The following is a 17,598-nucleotide window of genomic DNA, read 5'->3' on the forward strand; positions in this document are numbered from 1 at the left end:
CTGGACCAGCTGTGCATTCTGCTGGCGGAGCGCGAGTGACATAGGTCCTAAGATTAAGGTCATACAGTACATGTACCTAGTAAGTGAATAAATTCTAGTATTCAACCTTTCTGACTTTGCTTTAAAGTAGAACCAGCCCCATCAACAGCGATTGATTGTTGCCCGGGTAAGCGGGGTCTAACAGGATGAACTAAAAGAATTTCCTTGGTCACTTTAGTGACACAGATGTCAAGCGGATCAATGCTCCGCCAATCCAGTGATATTTTAGCTTTCAGTATACCTCATTTTGAGCACAATAAATATGAATATTTTGAAAAATTAAGATGTACCAGTTTTCCGTTAAATTTTCTCTACGCAAACTTTTTGAAAAAAATAGGGACCCTATTTATACAACGAAGTGCAAAACTCGAACTTCGTATGTTGCCGTCCCGCTGCCGCTTATGTCATTTTAACACACGAGTGAAAGGGATGGTGCGATACGAACTTCGATTTCCGAGTTTCGCAGTAGCCCATCAGATCCTGATCCACTACTATGTTATTTTATATGACAAAATATCTGTGATACCGTTTTAGCTTAATCTATCTACATAAAGAGAGACAGCACCCATATAAATCAGGCATCTAAAATAACAGAAATTAAATTGGAGCGGTGGAACAAAAATATACTTACCGACATAATATATCCAAATTATTATTATTATTTCCTACTACACATTATTTATTTGTACTTACATTGAAAAGAAGAGAAATCATATCAATTTATATAAATCTAACCTAAACGTAAATACCTACATAAAAAAACCGGCCAAGAGCGTGTCGGACACGCCCAAAATAGGGTTCCGTAGCCATTACGAAAAAATTCAATTTAAAATATAAAAATAAAATAAAATAATGTTTTTAAATTATTATTATATATTTTTCTAAAGGATTTCGTATTTTATACGGAATCTTCCAAGTTTAGGTATATTATTCCTAAGGCTGCTAGTTACTCATAAACTACTAATAATTCTCAAGCAAACTTCGCCGTTATAGTTTTCCTTGAAAGTTTGATATACTTACTACCATTCTGATTTTTTTTTCAAAATTTTCCACCCTCCGGTTTAGATTTTAGAGGGGGGGGGGGGGAACGCTCGATTTTAATGAAAATTTGCACTTTAAAGTTGAATATTTCGCAAACAAATCACTGAATCAAAAAATCGTTTTAGCAACCCCCTAATGGTTTAAAAGACCTATCCAACGATACCCCACACTATAGGGTAAAATGAGAAAAAAAATCACCCCCACTTTACGTCTATGGGAGGTACCCTAAAAAAAAAACATTGTTTTAAATTTTTAATTGTACCTTTTTGTCGGCATGTTACTTATACATATATCCGTGCAAATTACAGCTTTCTAGCATTGATAGTCCCTGAGCAAGAGCCGCGGACTGACAGACAGACAGACATGGCGAAACTATAAGGGTTCCGTTTTTGACATTTTGGCTCCGGAACCCTAAAAAAACATTGCAAATTATTTGTCGTGCGTCGTATGTCCCACCGTCAAATAAAAGCAAGCAGTCAAGGTAGGTTAAAAATTAATAAACACGGGGTGGGACAAAAAATGACTAAGGAAACTGCCATTAGGTACTTTAGTTACTCATTGTACGCAAAGTAAGTAAACATGCCAGGGCGTTAGATAAATTTTTCTAATTTGAATACTTACACTCATCATCAGTTCTGTGCATTTCCGACAGCAATGTTCATTGCTTCGATGTCTCTTCGGTTCCTAGGAATAAAAGAAAGAGTAAACAGAATATGATAAAAACCACAAGAAAATCTTAATACAGAGGAAAACCAATGTTTACGATTCACCATTTATTTTAGAGTGACACAGAACGGTAAAAAATACAAAGTTCAATTAGACGTCATTGCACAGCACCGTAGAGGTTTCTAACATCCTCCCACCTTGGGACGAAGCCCCAAACCTTCTATCTTCACAAGACTTCGTCAGGTTGCACTTCCAGCGGGTACAGACGTTGATATGCCCGGGTGTACTCGCCGTCGGCTGTGCGTACTCTAGCTACTCTAGCATTTCCATCTTTTCCAGTATATACTTCTAAGATAACTCCTAAAGGCCACTTTATACGCTTCGCATCAGTCTCTACCAATACGACATCGCCTACCTTTATATTAGAGTCCCTCTCCTTACCCTTCTGTATGAGCATCCCCAAGTACTCGTTCCTAAACCGCTCTCTTAGATCTCCTCTTAGCTTATGCAAATACCTTAATCGCCTATTCAAAGAGTCATGGTCGAGCTGGTCTAAATCTGGAGTCTCGCTGGCAGGAAGCCCTTGCACGAAGCAGGCTGGCGTCAGAGGCTTCAAGTTTTCTGAGTTATCCGCGATGTAGGTTAGGGGCGTGAATTCATCAAGGCCTCACAATCACAAAGTATGGTTGACAGTTCCTCATAAGTGACTGTTTTCTGTCCCAAGTTGCGTCGGAGAAGTTCCTTAAGAGAACGAATCAATCGCTCCCACCAACCTCCCCACCATGGCGCAGCCGGTGGATTGAACTTCCACTTGATGCTTCGCACACTGGAGTAAGCTGCTATCTCTTCCCAATTCAATGCTTTTAAACAGATTATCAGCTCCGTGGAAGTTAGTGCCATTATCCGTGTAAATTGTGTTGACTCTTCCACGTCTTGCAATAAACCGTCGTAACGCCATGAGAAAAGCTTCAGTTGACAGCGATTTTGTTAGTTCCAGGTGTACGGCGCGGTATACAGCACACGTAAATAAAATTATCCACACCTTCCCTCCCGACCGCAGAAAGAGAGGACCAGCTAGATCAATACCAGTCACTTCAAAGGCAGCAGCAGGTTTTATTCTGTCCAGAGGCAAAGGTGGTAACGGTGTGTCGGCATGTTTCACCGATTGTCGCTTGCAGGTTACGCATTTTGATACTGTTGAACTAACAAGTCGTCTAACACCAGTAATCCAATAAGTCTCCCTGAGTACTGTCATTAGAATACCCGGGCCGGCGTGATGCAACATGTGGTGTTTCGAGGTTACTAGTCTTTTGATTATAAGATGCTTCCCAGGCAGAAATATCGGACATACAAAGTCTGTGGGCTCATCACTAAGTACAAGCTTTGTGCGAATTCTAATAAGCCTTCCTCATCTTTAAATATTTGCAGATTTTTCGACTTTTTGATATCATCTGCCATCATTTCGGCTTGAACCATCTTTAAAAGTTTCTTCTCGGCGCTCTGAAACTCCTCACAGGTCAGTTCACCTCTTCGTTTATTTTTATTCTTGCAGTTGTACGCAAATCTTAATATCCAGCCAACCGTTCTCACTATCATAGTAAATTTGGAAAAGTAAGTCAGTCTGGATAGAATTGTACTAATATCTGTCGTAGTATTAGCAAGTACCACTTTCTTCCTTTCTTTGTTGACTTCTTGCTCATCAACGTTTAATTGAGACATAGGCCATTCACTTTCTTCTGCTTTCAGCCAAGCCGGTCCCTCCCATTTACTCTTCAGTAGGTGTTTAGCGTTGCAGCCTCTCGAAGGTAAGTCGGCAGGGTTCATCGAGCCTGGTAGATGATACCAATCTTCCACGTTAGTATATTGACGTATCTCCTTCACTCTGTTCTTTACAAAAATGTTCCAGTCTCCCTCAGTCGTAATCCAGGTGAATGCTACGCTTGCGTCAGTCCAGAAGTAAACTCGACAATTTGACAGTTCCAACGCTTCTTTGACTTGAATATACAAGCGTGTTGCAATTAGGTTTGCCATTAATTCTAAGCGCGGTATGCTGACTTCACGGACTGGTGCGACGCGTGCCTTCGCTTGAACCAACTGCACAGTAACTTCTCTTTGAAATTCGCTTCGCAGGAAGATGGCAGTCGCGAATGACACCTTGCTCGCATCACTAAAGACGTGCAGGCTGTTATTACATTTGTTTATTGTAGCAGAGGTAAGTCGACGCGGAATACGGCAGTCAATAAGCAAGTGAATATGTTTAGACCAATCGAGGTATTCCTTTTGTAAGTTAATCGGTAGTTCTGAATCCCAACCCAGCTTTAAATTCCAAGTTTTTTGAATAATTCGTTTGGGCACAAGAGTAACTGGGCATGCCAAACCGACCGGATCAAAAACCTTTTGGGTTATGGACAACAAACTCCTTTTTGTAACTTTTTCTTCTAAGGTCATGTTTTGAACGAAGTTGACATTACAGTACAATTGATCTCTTTTCAAATCCCATATAAGGCCGAGTACCGACAGACTGTCTTCTTTTGACGTCATGTCTTTATTTGTCATGGGAGCTGTGACCCAACCTCGTAAGTCAAATTTCGCCTCCAACATTACTCTTTTCGCCTCTTCTATGAAGATTTGTGCTTCTTGCTCACTCTCTAGGCTTGTGACGCAGTTATCAACATAGAAAGAGTTCTTGAGACGCTCAGCCGTGTCCTTATATTTTTGGTGTACTTTTCCAAGTGGTAATTTATAGTCGCACCCAAAAGAAATGGACTAGACGTTACGCCGAATACCACACGACGATGGCGGTAGGTTATCAAGTCTTTTCTTTCATTATTCTTCCACCACAGAAAAGACAGATATCGTCTGTCTTCATCATTCAGTGATATCTGAAGAAAGGCTTTCTTAATGTCGGACGTTATCCCAATCGCATATTTTCTAAATTTGATCAGTAAGTTTCGGAATGAGTTCAAGACAATTTATGCCCTTTTCTAGGAACGAGTTGAGAGAATTCCCATTACGATCTCGAGCAGACGCGTCAAAAACTGGACGAACTCTCGTGGTCAGGCTGGAGCTCTTTATGACAGCGTGATGTGACAGGTAGTGTTTTGGTCTCGCTGTGTCATTGACCTCTTCAATTACGCCCTCCTTCAACCAATCTTCAAAGACTTGACAGTAGTTATCAAACTCGTTCAGCTTTAGAAGTCTCTGTGTTGTTGACATCAATCTTCGTTCAGCTAACTGTTTGTTGTCAAGAAGCTCTCCATGATTTGGTTTCCACGGTAAATCTACTTCGTACCGTCCTTCGTTGTTGATTTTGATCGAATTTCTAAACTGGTCCATTATGATAGAGTCAGACTTCGTCTTGCTTGCGACTTCCGCCGGGTCTCGTATTCCAAGAGTTTCTAAATCCCAAAGCTCCGATAATTGCAAGTTAGCCGATACTACGTTCGTCATTACACTGCATGCGTTCATTATGGGCCCTTGAAGTGTCCATCCAAATTTATTTTTCATTGCCACGAGGTTATTGTTCAGACGTATGAAACTGTCAGTGAGCAAAAAGCCTGCATAGTCTGCGCCGATTAGCAACCCGATGGTGGGCGTAGCCTCTTCGCCGACGTCACTCAACGCGATGTTATGTTTCTTCAACTCTTGAAACAATTCGTGGTTTGTGTTCAAACGAGGTATGTAGCCGCAGATCGTGGATTTGTCAAGCGCAGTAATCTTGCATTGAAACTCGTTGTCTAGGCTCGCGACAGTGAATTCGTAGCAGTTAAACGACTGCTTCTTAGTTTCAATCCCGCCGAAGAGACAGTGTGACAAAGTTTCTTTGCTGACAGGTTTAAGACCTAAATCCTCAATAATATCGCGACGTAAATACGATCTTTGTGCGCCCGTATCAATAAATGCCCGTACCTGTATGCATTTATTATCGCTAATAATATTTACCATAAACGTTTGCAACAGTGTAGTACCAGCCTTATTTTGGGCTATATTGTTATTCAAATTTGACGTTCCGTCTTTGAAAGTTTTAACATTTTCATTTTGAATTGACGCTTTAATGTCAGGGCACATTAATACAGCATGACGTTTGGAACAGAAAAGGCATTTCGAGAAATTTTTGCACTTTTTCGTATTATGTCCCGTCTTTAGACAAATAAAACAAGCTCCCTTTTTATTTAATGCTTCCCTCCTAGCTTCATACGACATCTTGTTAGCCTTGTAGCACTCGAAGCTGTTATGCGATGCCTTTTCACACCAAACGCAACAAATCTTCTTACCTGCATCTTCCGTAGACACCAGGCATGCCGCGGTCGGTTGCGAACAAACGCTAGGTAAACAGTCACCCGATGCTATGCCGCTGCGCGCGAGCTGGATCCGCTCCTCCGACTCCGCTTCGCTTTTCAGGAACTGCATGAGCCGGTTGAGATGCTCGTCGCCCTTCTCCTCGTGTACTTGAGACCTCTCCCACGCTCTTAAAACAGATTCGGGTAAGGCGGACTCAACTAAAGGAAATAATAAAACGGCGTATTTATCTATAGTGACACCTAAACTTTGAAGTGCTAGTAACTGCGTATTTAATTTATTGTATAAGTGGCCTAATTTATAGGAGGTATTACCTTTTGCTTGCGCTAGTACAAGGTTAAGAAGTTCCCTTACGTAGATGTCGATAAGCATGTCATCACGCGCAAATCTGGACTTTAACTGTTCAATAGCTTGTTTGTAGTTAGCTCCCGATGGAGGAAAGCTATCGACGAGTTCTCTTGCTGGAGTATCTGGAACAGTGCACTGATATAAATACTGAAACTTATCTCCGTCGTCCATTGTGTCGTCGCTATCGATCTTTTGAAATTGACACCAAAAACCAATCCAATTCTTCGTGTTTCCGTCAAACTTCCGTAATTCAAATTTAGGTAGCCGGAACCGTCTCGACTGACACGCTGAACTGCATGTCGATTTCTCACAATCATGCTGAGACTTCATACTCTTCACTGTGTTATTTGATATATCACTGCCGTTAGATTTATGTGACCTTTTTATGCGTTCGTCGTTCCGGGTAGCATTATCGTATTGTACTTTTACGCGCTCCCAGTCGGATTGATAATTATCGCTGGTCAAACAATCCTCAAAATACTGCTCTTCGGACATGTCATCTGTGCTTAGCCATTGCTCTTTTACACGTTCATCGACGTTGAACAATTTTCTGCTCGCAGTTGTAGTTTTCCGAAGGCGGCGGTGAGTTCATCAATATGCGACTCTAAATTGGCTTCAAATTCGGTTTTGGCTTTCGTGAAAAGCCTCCGAGCGATACTTCGCTCTTTTCTTAAGGTTTCCATACTATTTAACGGTCGCCAGATGATAAAAACCACAAGAAAATCTTAATACAGAGGAAAACCAATGTTTACGATTCACCATTTATTTTAGAGTGACACAGAACGGTAAAAAAATACAAAGTTCAATTAGACGTCACTGCACAGCACCGTAGAGTTTTCTAACAGAATATACAACATGTTTTTGTTTCGTTGTAAAGTTAGGTACATTACTCATACACAAATCAGTACAAAAAGTTGAAAAACCGCCGACTTTGTCACTTCAAAGTCCAATATCTCAAAAACGGCTAACCGATTCCGATGAAACATATCAAAGAACCATCGCTAGAAAATCTGCTTTCATGTATCTAACAAAATGACATTCAAATCGGTCCACCCGTTTAACAGCTACGGTGCCACATACAGACACACATAGCGGTCAAACTTATAACACCCCTCTTTTTGCGTCAGGGGTTAAAAAAGGCAAAATACTGCGTAAACAATAGGCGGTCATTTCGCTTAAAATTGACGTCTTTCAGACTAGATAGATACTATTTAGATATAGAAGCTAATACAAACACATCAAAGTTATCATAATACTTGTCAATTCTCGGCGAATAGACTAGTTATTTTATTAATTTTTATGGCATTGTACAGTCGAGTTCATAAACTTATGAGCAAAAATTTGATCATAAATATCTGAACACGCTTCTACGTCGTTAACAATAGACTCGTGTTCAGATATTTTTGATCAAAACTTTGCCCACAAGTTTATGAACTCGACTGTATATTCTCGTAAGCCCTCGCGTATGTACTTTATAAAGGACCAATTAACACTGAGAATAACGACCAAATGTCCTTTATAAAGTACAAATTGTTCATTGAATAAAGAATTTTAAGAATTTTGAAATAATATCCAAAATACAAAGAAGGTCAAACACGTGTAGGTCTTAAGTACTATGTCTGTTTAAAAAAACGGCCAAGAGCGTGTCGGACACGCCCGAAATAGGGTTGCGTAGCCAATACGACAAAAAAGTAATATTTTTCTAGGGATTTCGTATTTTGTACGGAATATTCCAAGTTTAGGTATATTTTATATCTTAGGCTATTTACTCTTAAACTACTAATAATTCTCAAGAAAACTTAACCTTTATAGTTTTCCTTGTTAGTTTGATATAAAAACAAATCACTGAATCGAAAAATCGTTTCAGCAACCCCCTAATGGTTTTAAAAGACCTAACCAACAATACCCCACACAACAAGGTTGGATGAGAAAAAAAAACACCCCCAATTTACGTCTATGGGAGGTACTCTAAAAAAATTGTACCATTTTGTCGGCATAGTTTACATATAGGTTTATTCGTCCAAAATACAGCTTTCTAGCATTGATAGTCCCTGAGCAAAGCCGCGGACGGACAGACAGACAGACAGACATGGCGAAACTATAAGGGTTCCGTTTTTGCCATTTTGGCTACGGAACCCTAAAAGTCAGGACTCGAGAGGATTATGTCGTTACCTTGATGTCCCAACGATGAACCTTTGACTGTGGTCAGCATCTTAAGTTGCCCGCTGATGGTCGGTATTTGGTCGCAAACTTGCAATAGGTTCTGAAAATAATAAAATCTGTTACGGATTCACAAAGAACGCAGGAGAGCCCGGCTTGAGGGATCACAGTTGGTGAGATACCATGACATCGACTAATTTTAATACAAGATTATAGTCATAATATTTTTGTCTCTTAAACTCACTCTTTGTCGGAACCTAACTGGTTACTCCTCTCATCTACTCAAAGGTTGACTGGTAGAGATCCCTTAAAGGGATAAGACCAACTTTGTACAAGTATCTCAAAGTTTGTTTCTTTTCTTTTGTACAATAAAGAGTTTACATACATACATAATAATAAACAAATATTACTCGTGTGTTTTAGCGTCATAATCCATTTGTGTTCTCTTGACTATGAATAAACATGTACTCATATCTAAATAAATAAATATCATGGGACACTTGACACCAATTGACCTAGTCCCAAACTAAGCAAAACTTGTACTATGGATACTAGCCAATGGATAAACCTACTTCGCACTTAAAATTAAGCTGAAATAATTCGAAATTTTCTCATTTTAAAACTCAACCAGATTGGTTTTAAGTATTTAAAGTTTATTTTGTAAATGTGAATATTTTTAATTGTTTCAGTTTAATTTTAAAAGTTTGTCTTGTTAGTAAATATTCATTACTAATAGAATATCGGTAAATTTATCATACGAGTAGTTTAATTTTCCTTGAAAAATCAAGTAATAGTAGATTATTGTCGTGGCCTGGAAGTAGGCAATTGCTGGCTGAGTATGAGATTTAAACGGACGAGCTTGCGAGTCCGTTTAACTAATACGGAGCCAGCAATTGCTATTCCAGCCGAGACTAATATAAGCTTTTTATCAAAAATGGTGAATAATTCTGAAATAGAATAAACTTTTTCTCAAATATATTATAACATTTAATTTTATTAAAATATTTTTTCTTATGCTTTCTCGCCATTTTTTTTATTAAAAATAAACTGCAGGTGTATTTACCGAAACAACCACAAGCTGTTTCAGACCCAATAAAAAAGTCCGGAGTTCCAACAAAATATCTGGTACCGGCCATTAGACTTGGCTGTGTATACGACTTGTGCCAACATTTCTATGGCCTATTTAACTTAAAAAAAATTTTGACTGATTGCAGGCGCGCTAATTTATTATTTTCGAGCTAGCGCGCCTGCAATCTATTTAACTTTTTAATTTTTTGCTGACCATAAACTATGGACTTCACCTTCTGATATGTAAAGAATAATGTCAACATTTACGATAATTTTTGAGAAAAAGCATTTCACTTCACTGCCTTATTACATGAACAGTTTACAAGGTCCATCATCGAGCGCCGGATGTGATTAGAGTAATAGGATAAGCAGGATCACTCACGGTCCGTATCCGCATGTCTGTGCACTCCAGAGCGAGCTTGCGCGCGAGCCTCGCGACCTCGTGAGATGCCGCCACGATCGCCTTCGATGTCGATAGCACCTCACGCTTCTTGTCTGTATACGGATGCCATCATTAGATAATTTTAAACTAAGTACACTTTTTTTTTTTATTCGACTGGGCGGCAAACGAGCAAGTGGGTCTCCTGATGGTAAGAGATCACCACCGCCCATAAACATCTGCAACACCAGGGGTATTGCAGATGCGTTGCCAACCTAGAGGCCTAAGATGGTATACCTCAAGTGCCAGTAATTTCACCGGCTGTCTTACTCTCCACGCCGAAACACAACAGTGCAAGCACTGCTGCTTCACGGCAGGATTAGCGAGCAAGATGGTGGTAGCAATCCGGGCGGACCTTGCACAAGGTCCTACCACCTGCAAAACTTAGCGGCACAAAATTTGGCCCACTCTACGTACATACAAAGCTACCTATCCATACTAATATTAGAAATGCGAAAGTGTGTGTGTTTGTATGTTTTTCCGTCTTACACGTCGAAACGGAGCGACGGGTCTGATTTTGGCATGGAGGATAGTATTTGGGCAGAGTGACATAGGCTACTTTTTATCCCGGAAAAATGCACAGTTCTCGAGGGAACAGCGCGCGAACCGAATTCCACGCGGGCGAAGCCGCGGGCAAAATCTAGTCATTAAATAATTCTAAGCTATACTTAGCGGCGCAAAATTTGGCCCACTCAACACACAAAATTATCTATTACTGCATACATTTGACAACGTCGATTTGACAAGGTGCAAGAAAAGTCATGCAAACAGAAATGAGAGTTATATAAATATTATCATTGTTGATATCATGGTTCTGTCTTTCGACGAAATATATTCCCAGATGTCTCTTTCCCAATTCACGATTTTCTACGAAATATTTTTTTTGGACTTTCATAAAGCTGTGTGTGGGTACATTATGATTGTGAATGCATGTGGTAGATCAGCTGTTCTAAAATATTAAATCAGTCTGAATCTAGCAACTGTGTTTGATTTACGTCCTCCCGGTATTAAACATGGCGCAGCCGGTAGGATACGAACCTACGCTCCCAAACCATAAGAATCCACACTGAGAAAAATGAAACCGTAAGAAAATACACCGAGAAAAATGTTTGGTTTCGGAGAAAATTGAGAGTTGGGAAATAAAACAGTTTGGCAAATGAAACATTTGAGAATAATAAATATATCTTTGAAAATGCAGGATACTATATATTCAACCCACGACTTAATTACAACAATAACTTATATTATTGTGGTATGTTGACATGAAAACACCATTCGTTCGTATCCCTGGTTTATAATGATGATTTTTATTTTTAACCAGAAATTTGTTTGGTCGACGATTTGATAAAAAATCATGCATCAGTGTGACATGCGCATGCTAGATATTGTGCTTTCCAGAAGCCAACCAAGATAAAACAGCCATTGATATTGTTACAACACACTTGTACCATTGTTCGTTGATTGAGCGTTGCATTTGATGTCAAAATCTGGTCAAAACGCAAAGTTAATTATTAGGTAATAGTTATTAACTATCGCGTACCTAACAAACAATTTAAAAAAAAACATTCAGACTAATTGAGAACCTCCGCCTTTCTTTGATATCGGTTGTAAAGCTAAAAATCTATATTATCGAATCACTTCATTTACCATTCACTTGCTATACCAACTTTTGCCATAAAATATGTAGAACTGTGCTGTTTTTAGGATTTTTCAAAATGTCATCGTAATTTTTAATATCAATGGGGAATATTACGCAAAGCTCTGCGCAGAGGGCGACACTAGCACAAACCGTAAACAAACCGCCATGACAACGTCAGATCTCTTTATAGTTTGTGGCCATGAAGGATCATGACATATTTATTAGTAACAAAATAACATGAGATTTACATCTTTAGTAACGATAGAGCTATATTTCCAAAAAAATATATTGAAATAATATGATATTATGGCATCCTACAGACATTTAAGACATAAGAAAAACTGTTTATGGTTTGTGCTAGTGCTGCATTCTGACGGCAGAACATTGCAGTAATATTCCCTATTCTGAAAAAAATACACTTCTAGAAATAAATTTATAACAAATGAAAATTTTGGAAAACGGTAGATTATGGCATATTAAATTCGAGCAAACGATAGAGCACCTGATATTATAGTTTTTGTGTAAAATCATCAAGTGCCTTGCGGACTAAGGAAGATACTCCAGGTGCTTCATGACTAATCAGGTACCTAGCCGGCAACCCAGGACTGGAAGGTAGCCAGCACGGAGAAGTCCAGTAACCAACTGACTACTGTTAAGCTACCACACTGCACTATGTGAGGTATCTTCTTAAATCTTACAAAGCTGCTGTATTCCAATCAAATCATCCACATAAAACTTCCATTGAAATTTTGGAATCACATAACTTCAAACCATTACAAAAATAGTGATGTTCAGGGTTTCGCAAAACTCTATTTCCTTTTTATTGTGTTTAGTAATGCGTCAATATCATCCTTATAATTAGACCAGGTTTTTTTTTAATCGAAAATATTCCTGAATTAAACTACTTGGCTGAAAAATTAAAAACTGCAAAAAACCACACAAAGCGCTACACATGTTACCTCTAGTTTGTTAAAGTTTCACAAAGCGTACTTATAACAACTGCACTAACTACTATGGATTTTGTCAGAATAAAATAAACTGAATTTAATAAAAAAGAACCACTGGTCATTATTTTACAAGTACGCTGAACATGCATTCAAAATTAAACAAGGAAGCTTTCCAAGAGATCAATAGCTTCCCACACTCCATGCAACCAACTCCCGCTAAATCCTACCTGCCGTAAAGCAAAAATTGCTTGCACTGTTATGCGGCGTTGGAGAGTAAGACGCCGGTGAATTACTGGATGAGGTTCCCATCTTCAGGCATCTAGGTTGGCAACGTATCTGGAATACCCCTGGTGTTGCAGTGCAGATGTTATGGGCGGTGGTGATCTCTTACCATCAGGAGACCCAACTGCTCTCGTTTTCCATCCCAGTAGAATAATAAAAAAAAAAACATTAGAAATTCCAGCGTACTTGTGCCATAGAGATCATTGGTCATAGCATTATAAACAGACCCATGCAAAACCCAACCTACCTAAAATAAGCGTTACTAACAACTAGAGTGATGTAACTCGGTCATCTAGACATGGCATCACGTTTACGGCAGGGCTGTTCCCTCAGCGCTAATACGATATTTGACTATTTTTTATAAATTTAAACTTCACAATGCCTGTTATCGAATAGTGAAACAATTTTTAAGCTACCTTTACAAATGACAAAGTTATAAAGGTTTAAAATCCAAGATTAGACAGAGAAAGACATACAGGCATATTACGTCACAAGCAAGTAGCGCCTTACTTGCTGCATAGAGAAAAGCGTTTGAGAAAGAGACAGGTATATAGATTTTTTCAAAAAATCACTTTAAATCAAATTTTAAACCGATTTTAGTTTTCTCTTCGCCAAACACTGTCTGTTTATCTATATTTTCATAATAATATGTAAAACATGTCAAATTCAGGAGTAGTCAAATACCGTATTCCAGAGTTTTTAACCGGCAACAAGTTAACCGGTATTTATTTCGACTAAATCAGTTTTTAATGTGCATAACACTGGCTCGTAAGCAGTGTCATAACATGCAGGCTAACTTGATTGGAACCCCCTTAAATATACCAATACGTCGGCCAGGTTCAGGTAAGCAGCGAGGTTATACTTTTGAAAACGAAATAAAACCTTAGGCTTAAACAACTTTACTTAGAATTTACTTATGAAAATAATGTTTTAAATTTCAAAATATTGTAATTAATTTTTCCATAGTTTTGGCTGCATACGCTACGCTGCAATTTCATAATAATATGATGTTTTTTTGTATAAGAACGGCACTCGCTGTAGCAACTGAAATTACTTGCATTCTATTTATTCGTGTCATCTCTTGTGAATAGACCCTCTCTCTCTCTCTCTCTCTCTCTCTCTCTCTCTCTCTCCTCCCTCTCTATCTCTATCTCTCTCTCTTCTTCTCTCTCTCTCTCTCTCTCCTCTCTCTCTTTCTTTTCTCTCTCTCTATCTGTGCTCTATATTACCATGTACCTGCATGCATGTAGTCAGACAGTTTGGCCATGAGCACGGCGCTCCGCTTGGCCACGGCCACTATCTCGTTGTCCCGGGCGGACCACTCACGTACCGCCGCGTGGAGATTACGCGCCGCGTTCTAAGGACCACACAAAAAGGTATTCAAAACTAATAAATATCATAATTTATTGAATGAGGCGTTACTATGCAGAGGTTAACTTTAATGAACTACAAACAATTAATTTTCTCACCCGCGATCTTACCATAGCTATCGTCACATAAGTGTGCCCATACAGCACCCCCACTTCCGCTACATACAATTGCAAACAGTTATGTTGCTCTGATGATGAACTCTGGCTGAGTTCGAAACGCATCAGCGTAGTGAAGTGGTGGTAGTTGGGTTCATGGGAAGTGTGTGTTCTAACAGCGTAGAGTTGGAGGAACTGCATGAATAGGTATACATTTGTTGCAACTTAGCTATCGTAAAGCCGAGTATAGAGTTGCAAGAAGAATCGTGCAAGTTGCATTACATTGCGAGGCCGTAAAGCAAACGAGTTTGTAGTGGTCAATCGAGCGCCGCAATGTAATGCAACCACGATTTTTCTTGCAAGTGTAAACTCGGCTTAAGAGCCGGTTCCCACTTGTCGGGTGTCGGATCCGTTTTGAGTCGGATGTCGGTCATTTCTACACAAAATCGTGTCGGGCAAGTGTGAATATAAATATATTTTCATATAAAATGTTTTGCCACTGGGACATCCGATTAAAATCCTGGTCCGACATCCGACAAGTGGGAGCCAGCTATAAGGACGCGGGTGAGCATAGTAATGGCACGTAGTTTATTGTTGATATTGCCTCAAACTATAACCAGACGATTAAGTGCTGTGAACCAATATGAAAACAAATTGTTAATTTTATTTTCGTTAGTTGTTTTTTTTTCGAGCAGAAATGTAATGCGTACAATAATTTGATACGAGAGAGAAGCGTTCTGTGCTGTGACCAGGGTTGCCAGGTCTTTTTCGAATAAATACCGAACAGGAACCCAAAAACAAACGCTTCCTACGCAATCCGCGAAACGGCAACATCGATTGTCGATTGCGTAAAACCTGTCAGTTGAATCGTTTATTAGGGAGTGCTCAATCAATTTTAAACTGTTGTTTGCAGACAACTTACGTATATGGGCTGGTCAGGCTCTGGCAGTTTCTTGAATATCATCTCTCCGCCGAGCACAGATTCCACTTCGCCCGTCGCTCGCAGTATCTGCAACCAAAATATTAAATTATATCTTTAGCCTCACATAATCCAAACCATTGGTAGAGCAATGTCTAAATAGGCCGCAATGGGCTTTTTTACACGTAATTTTTTTTAACTACCAGCGCTTTCGGAAATACAATCATTGCCAAGAAGAATGTGCCGCAAGAAACTTGGCAGAAAAAGTTTCTAACTTGGCTCTAAAAAATTTATTGACCGAAACTTTTTTGTTATTTTTTTTAATTATTTATTCTCAAAGTTTCAAAAATATGTATATATGTACATGTATGTATGACGTTTATTGGCGAATACATGTTGTGTTGTCCGTTCTACCTCAGCGATATTGTCCCGCCGCCAGTCAGGCAGTCTGCTGGCCCGCAGCACGCGCATTAGCTCGGGGTCGCGCTGCGCGTGAGCTGACGTCATGCTTACGTTGATTGACAAAAATATGTCGTGTTGTCGGTTACTACTTACTTACTGTCATGGCGCAGTGACCCAAAGTGGGTGTTGGTATCCAACACCAGATTACGCCACGCTTTGCAATCTCGAGCCAGCTCTTGCCAGCCCTCGACCCTATCCCATCCCATCTACAGGTGCGGTCACATGCAGTCGCTCGTTCGCAGCGATACATTTGGTCACGTGACCCCATTTTGAATGTGATTTTGAATTTTCCGCGACTCTAAAAGTAGCGTCAAGTCACCGCGTCGAGCAGCAGCGTCATAGCGCCTACAGACTCACGCGAGAAGTCTCGGCGAGAAGTCTTGCCGAGGAAATTGCACGAAAACCGAGAAGGCATCTACACTCCCGACCTTCTCATTTGCATTCTCGATCGTTATCCGGAATGGACGACATTGCAGACATTAAGTCCACGGTCGCACTGAGACCGAACAAGAATGTAATACCGTTCTCGTGTCTCGCCCGAGAAACCCTTTGAAAATACCGACACCGATCGGAGAACAGGCGAGCGCGAGAACGAGACGGCGAGAAAGCGATCACATTCACGCTTCTCGGGTGTTCTCGGGGGTTCTCGGCGTGAGTCTGTAGGCGCTATCAAGATGGCTGCTTGCGGCAATGATCTTGGTCTTGGAAGATGATTTCTTTAACTCATTTAGTAGCAGTCGTGGCAGACGTACAAATAAAAGAAATTGGAGTGAATGAAAAAAAAAACTATGTTTTACCGAAACTGAAGAGGTTTTTTTTCTAGCGATAAAGCTAAACATTTTCAACTTTATCGCTATATGTCACGCGACCAGACTTGACGCTGGAAACGAGCGTCGAGCGACTTGTATGTGGCCGCGCCTTACCTCAGCGATGTTGTCCCGCCAGTCGGGCAGCCTGCTGGCCCGCAGCGCGTGCGCCGGCCGCGCGTCCCGCAGCCGCTGCTACTTGTATGTGGCCGCGCCTTACCTCAGCGATGTTGTCCCGCCAGTCGGGCAGCCTGCTGGCCCGCAGCGCGTGCGCCGGCCGCGCGTCCCGCAGCCGCTGCTACTTGTATGTGGCCGCGCCTTACCTCAGCGATGTTGTCCCGCCAGTCGGGCAGCCTGCTGGCCCGCAGCGCGTGCGCCGGCCGCGCGTCCCGCAGCCGCTGCTACTTGTATGTGGCCGCGCTTACCTCAGCGATGTTGTCTTCGCCAGTCGGGCAGCCTGCTGGCCCGCAGCGCGTGCGCCGGCGCGCGTCCGCAGCGCTCTACTTGTATGTGGCCGCGCCTTCCCTCAGCGATGTTGTCCCGCCAGTCGGGCAGCCTGCTGGCCCGCAGCGCGTGCGCCGGCCGCGGCCGCGCGTCCCGCAGCCGCTGCTACTTTGTATGTGGCCGCGCCTTACCTCAGCGTAGTTGTTCCCAGTCGGGCAGCCTGCTGGCCCGCAGCGCCCCGTGCGCCGGCGCGGCGTCCCGCAGCCGCTGCTACTTGTATGTGGCCGCGCCTTACCTCAGCGATGTTGTCTCGCCAGTCGGGCAGCCTGCTGGCCCGCAGCGCGTGCGCCGGCCGCGCGTCCCGCAGCCGCTGCTACTTGTATGTGGCCGCGCCTACCTCAGCGATGTTGTCTCGCCAGTCGGGCAGCCTGCTGGGGCCCGCAGCGCGTGCGCCGCCGCGCGTCCCGCAGCCAGTCGTACTTGTATGTGGCCGGCCTACGCTCAGCGATGTTGTCCCCTGCCAGTCGGGCAGCCTGCTGGCCCGCAGCGCGTGCGCCGCCGCGCGTCCCGCAG

The 17,598-nt window shown here is 41.5% G+C and overlaps 2 protein-coding genes across 2 annotated transcripts; both read right to left on the reverse strand.

Moving 5' to 3' along the window:
* Positions 1-1,738: 1,738 nt before the first annotated feature.
* Positions 1,739-17,052, reverse strand: LOC141438634 (vinculin-like). Its single transcript, XM_074102498.1, has 7 exons — positions 17,007-17,052; positions 15,317-15,403; positions 14,165-14,285; positions 11,509-11,547; positions 10,004-10,116; positions 8,566-8,656; positions 1,739-1,764 (listed from the first exon to the last, which is right to left on the reverse strand). The coding sequence occupies exons 2-7, from the start codon at positions 15,356-15,358 to the stop codon at positions 1,739-1,741; spliced, it is 432 nt and encodes a 143-aa protein (XP_073958599.1). The 5' UTR covers positions 15,359-15,403; positions 17,007-17,052.
* On the reverse strand, positions 4,678-6,937 carry LOC141438582 (uncharacterized). Its single transcript, XM_074102450.1, has one exon. It carries the CDS (start codon positions 6,886-6,888, stop codon positions 4,678-4,680), a length of 2,211 nt encoding a protein of 736 aa, XP_073958551.1. The 5' UTR covers positions 6,889-6,937.
* Positions 17,053-17,598: the final 546 nt, after the last annotated feature.

This window comes from Choristoneura fumiferana, chromosome 19, assembly GCF_025370935.1.
Source record: "Choristoneura fumiferana chromosome 19, NRCan_CFum_1, whole genome shotgun sequence".
NCBI classification, from domain to species: Eukaryota; Metazoa; Arthropoda; class Insecta; order Lepidoptera; family Tortricidae; genus Choristoneura; species Choristoneura fumiferana.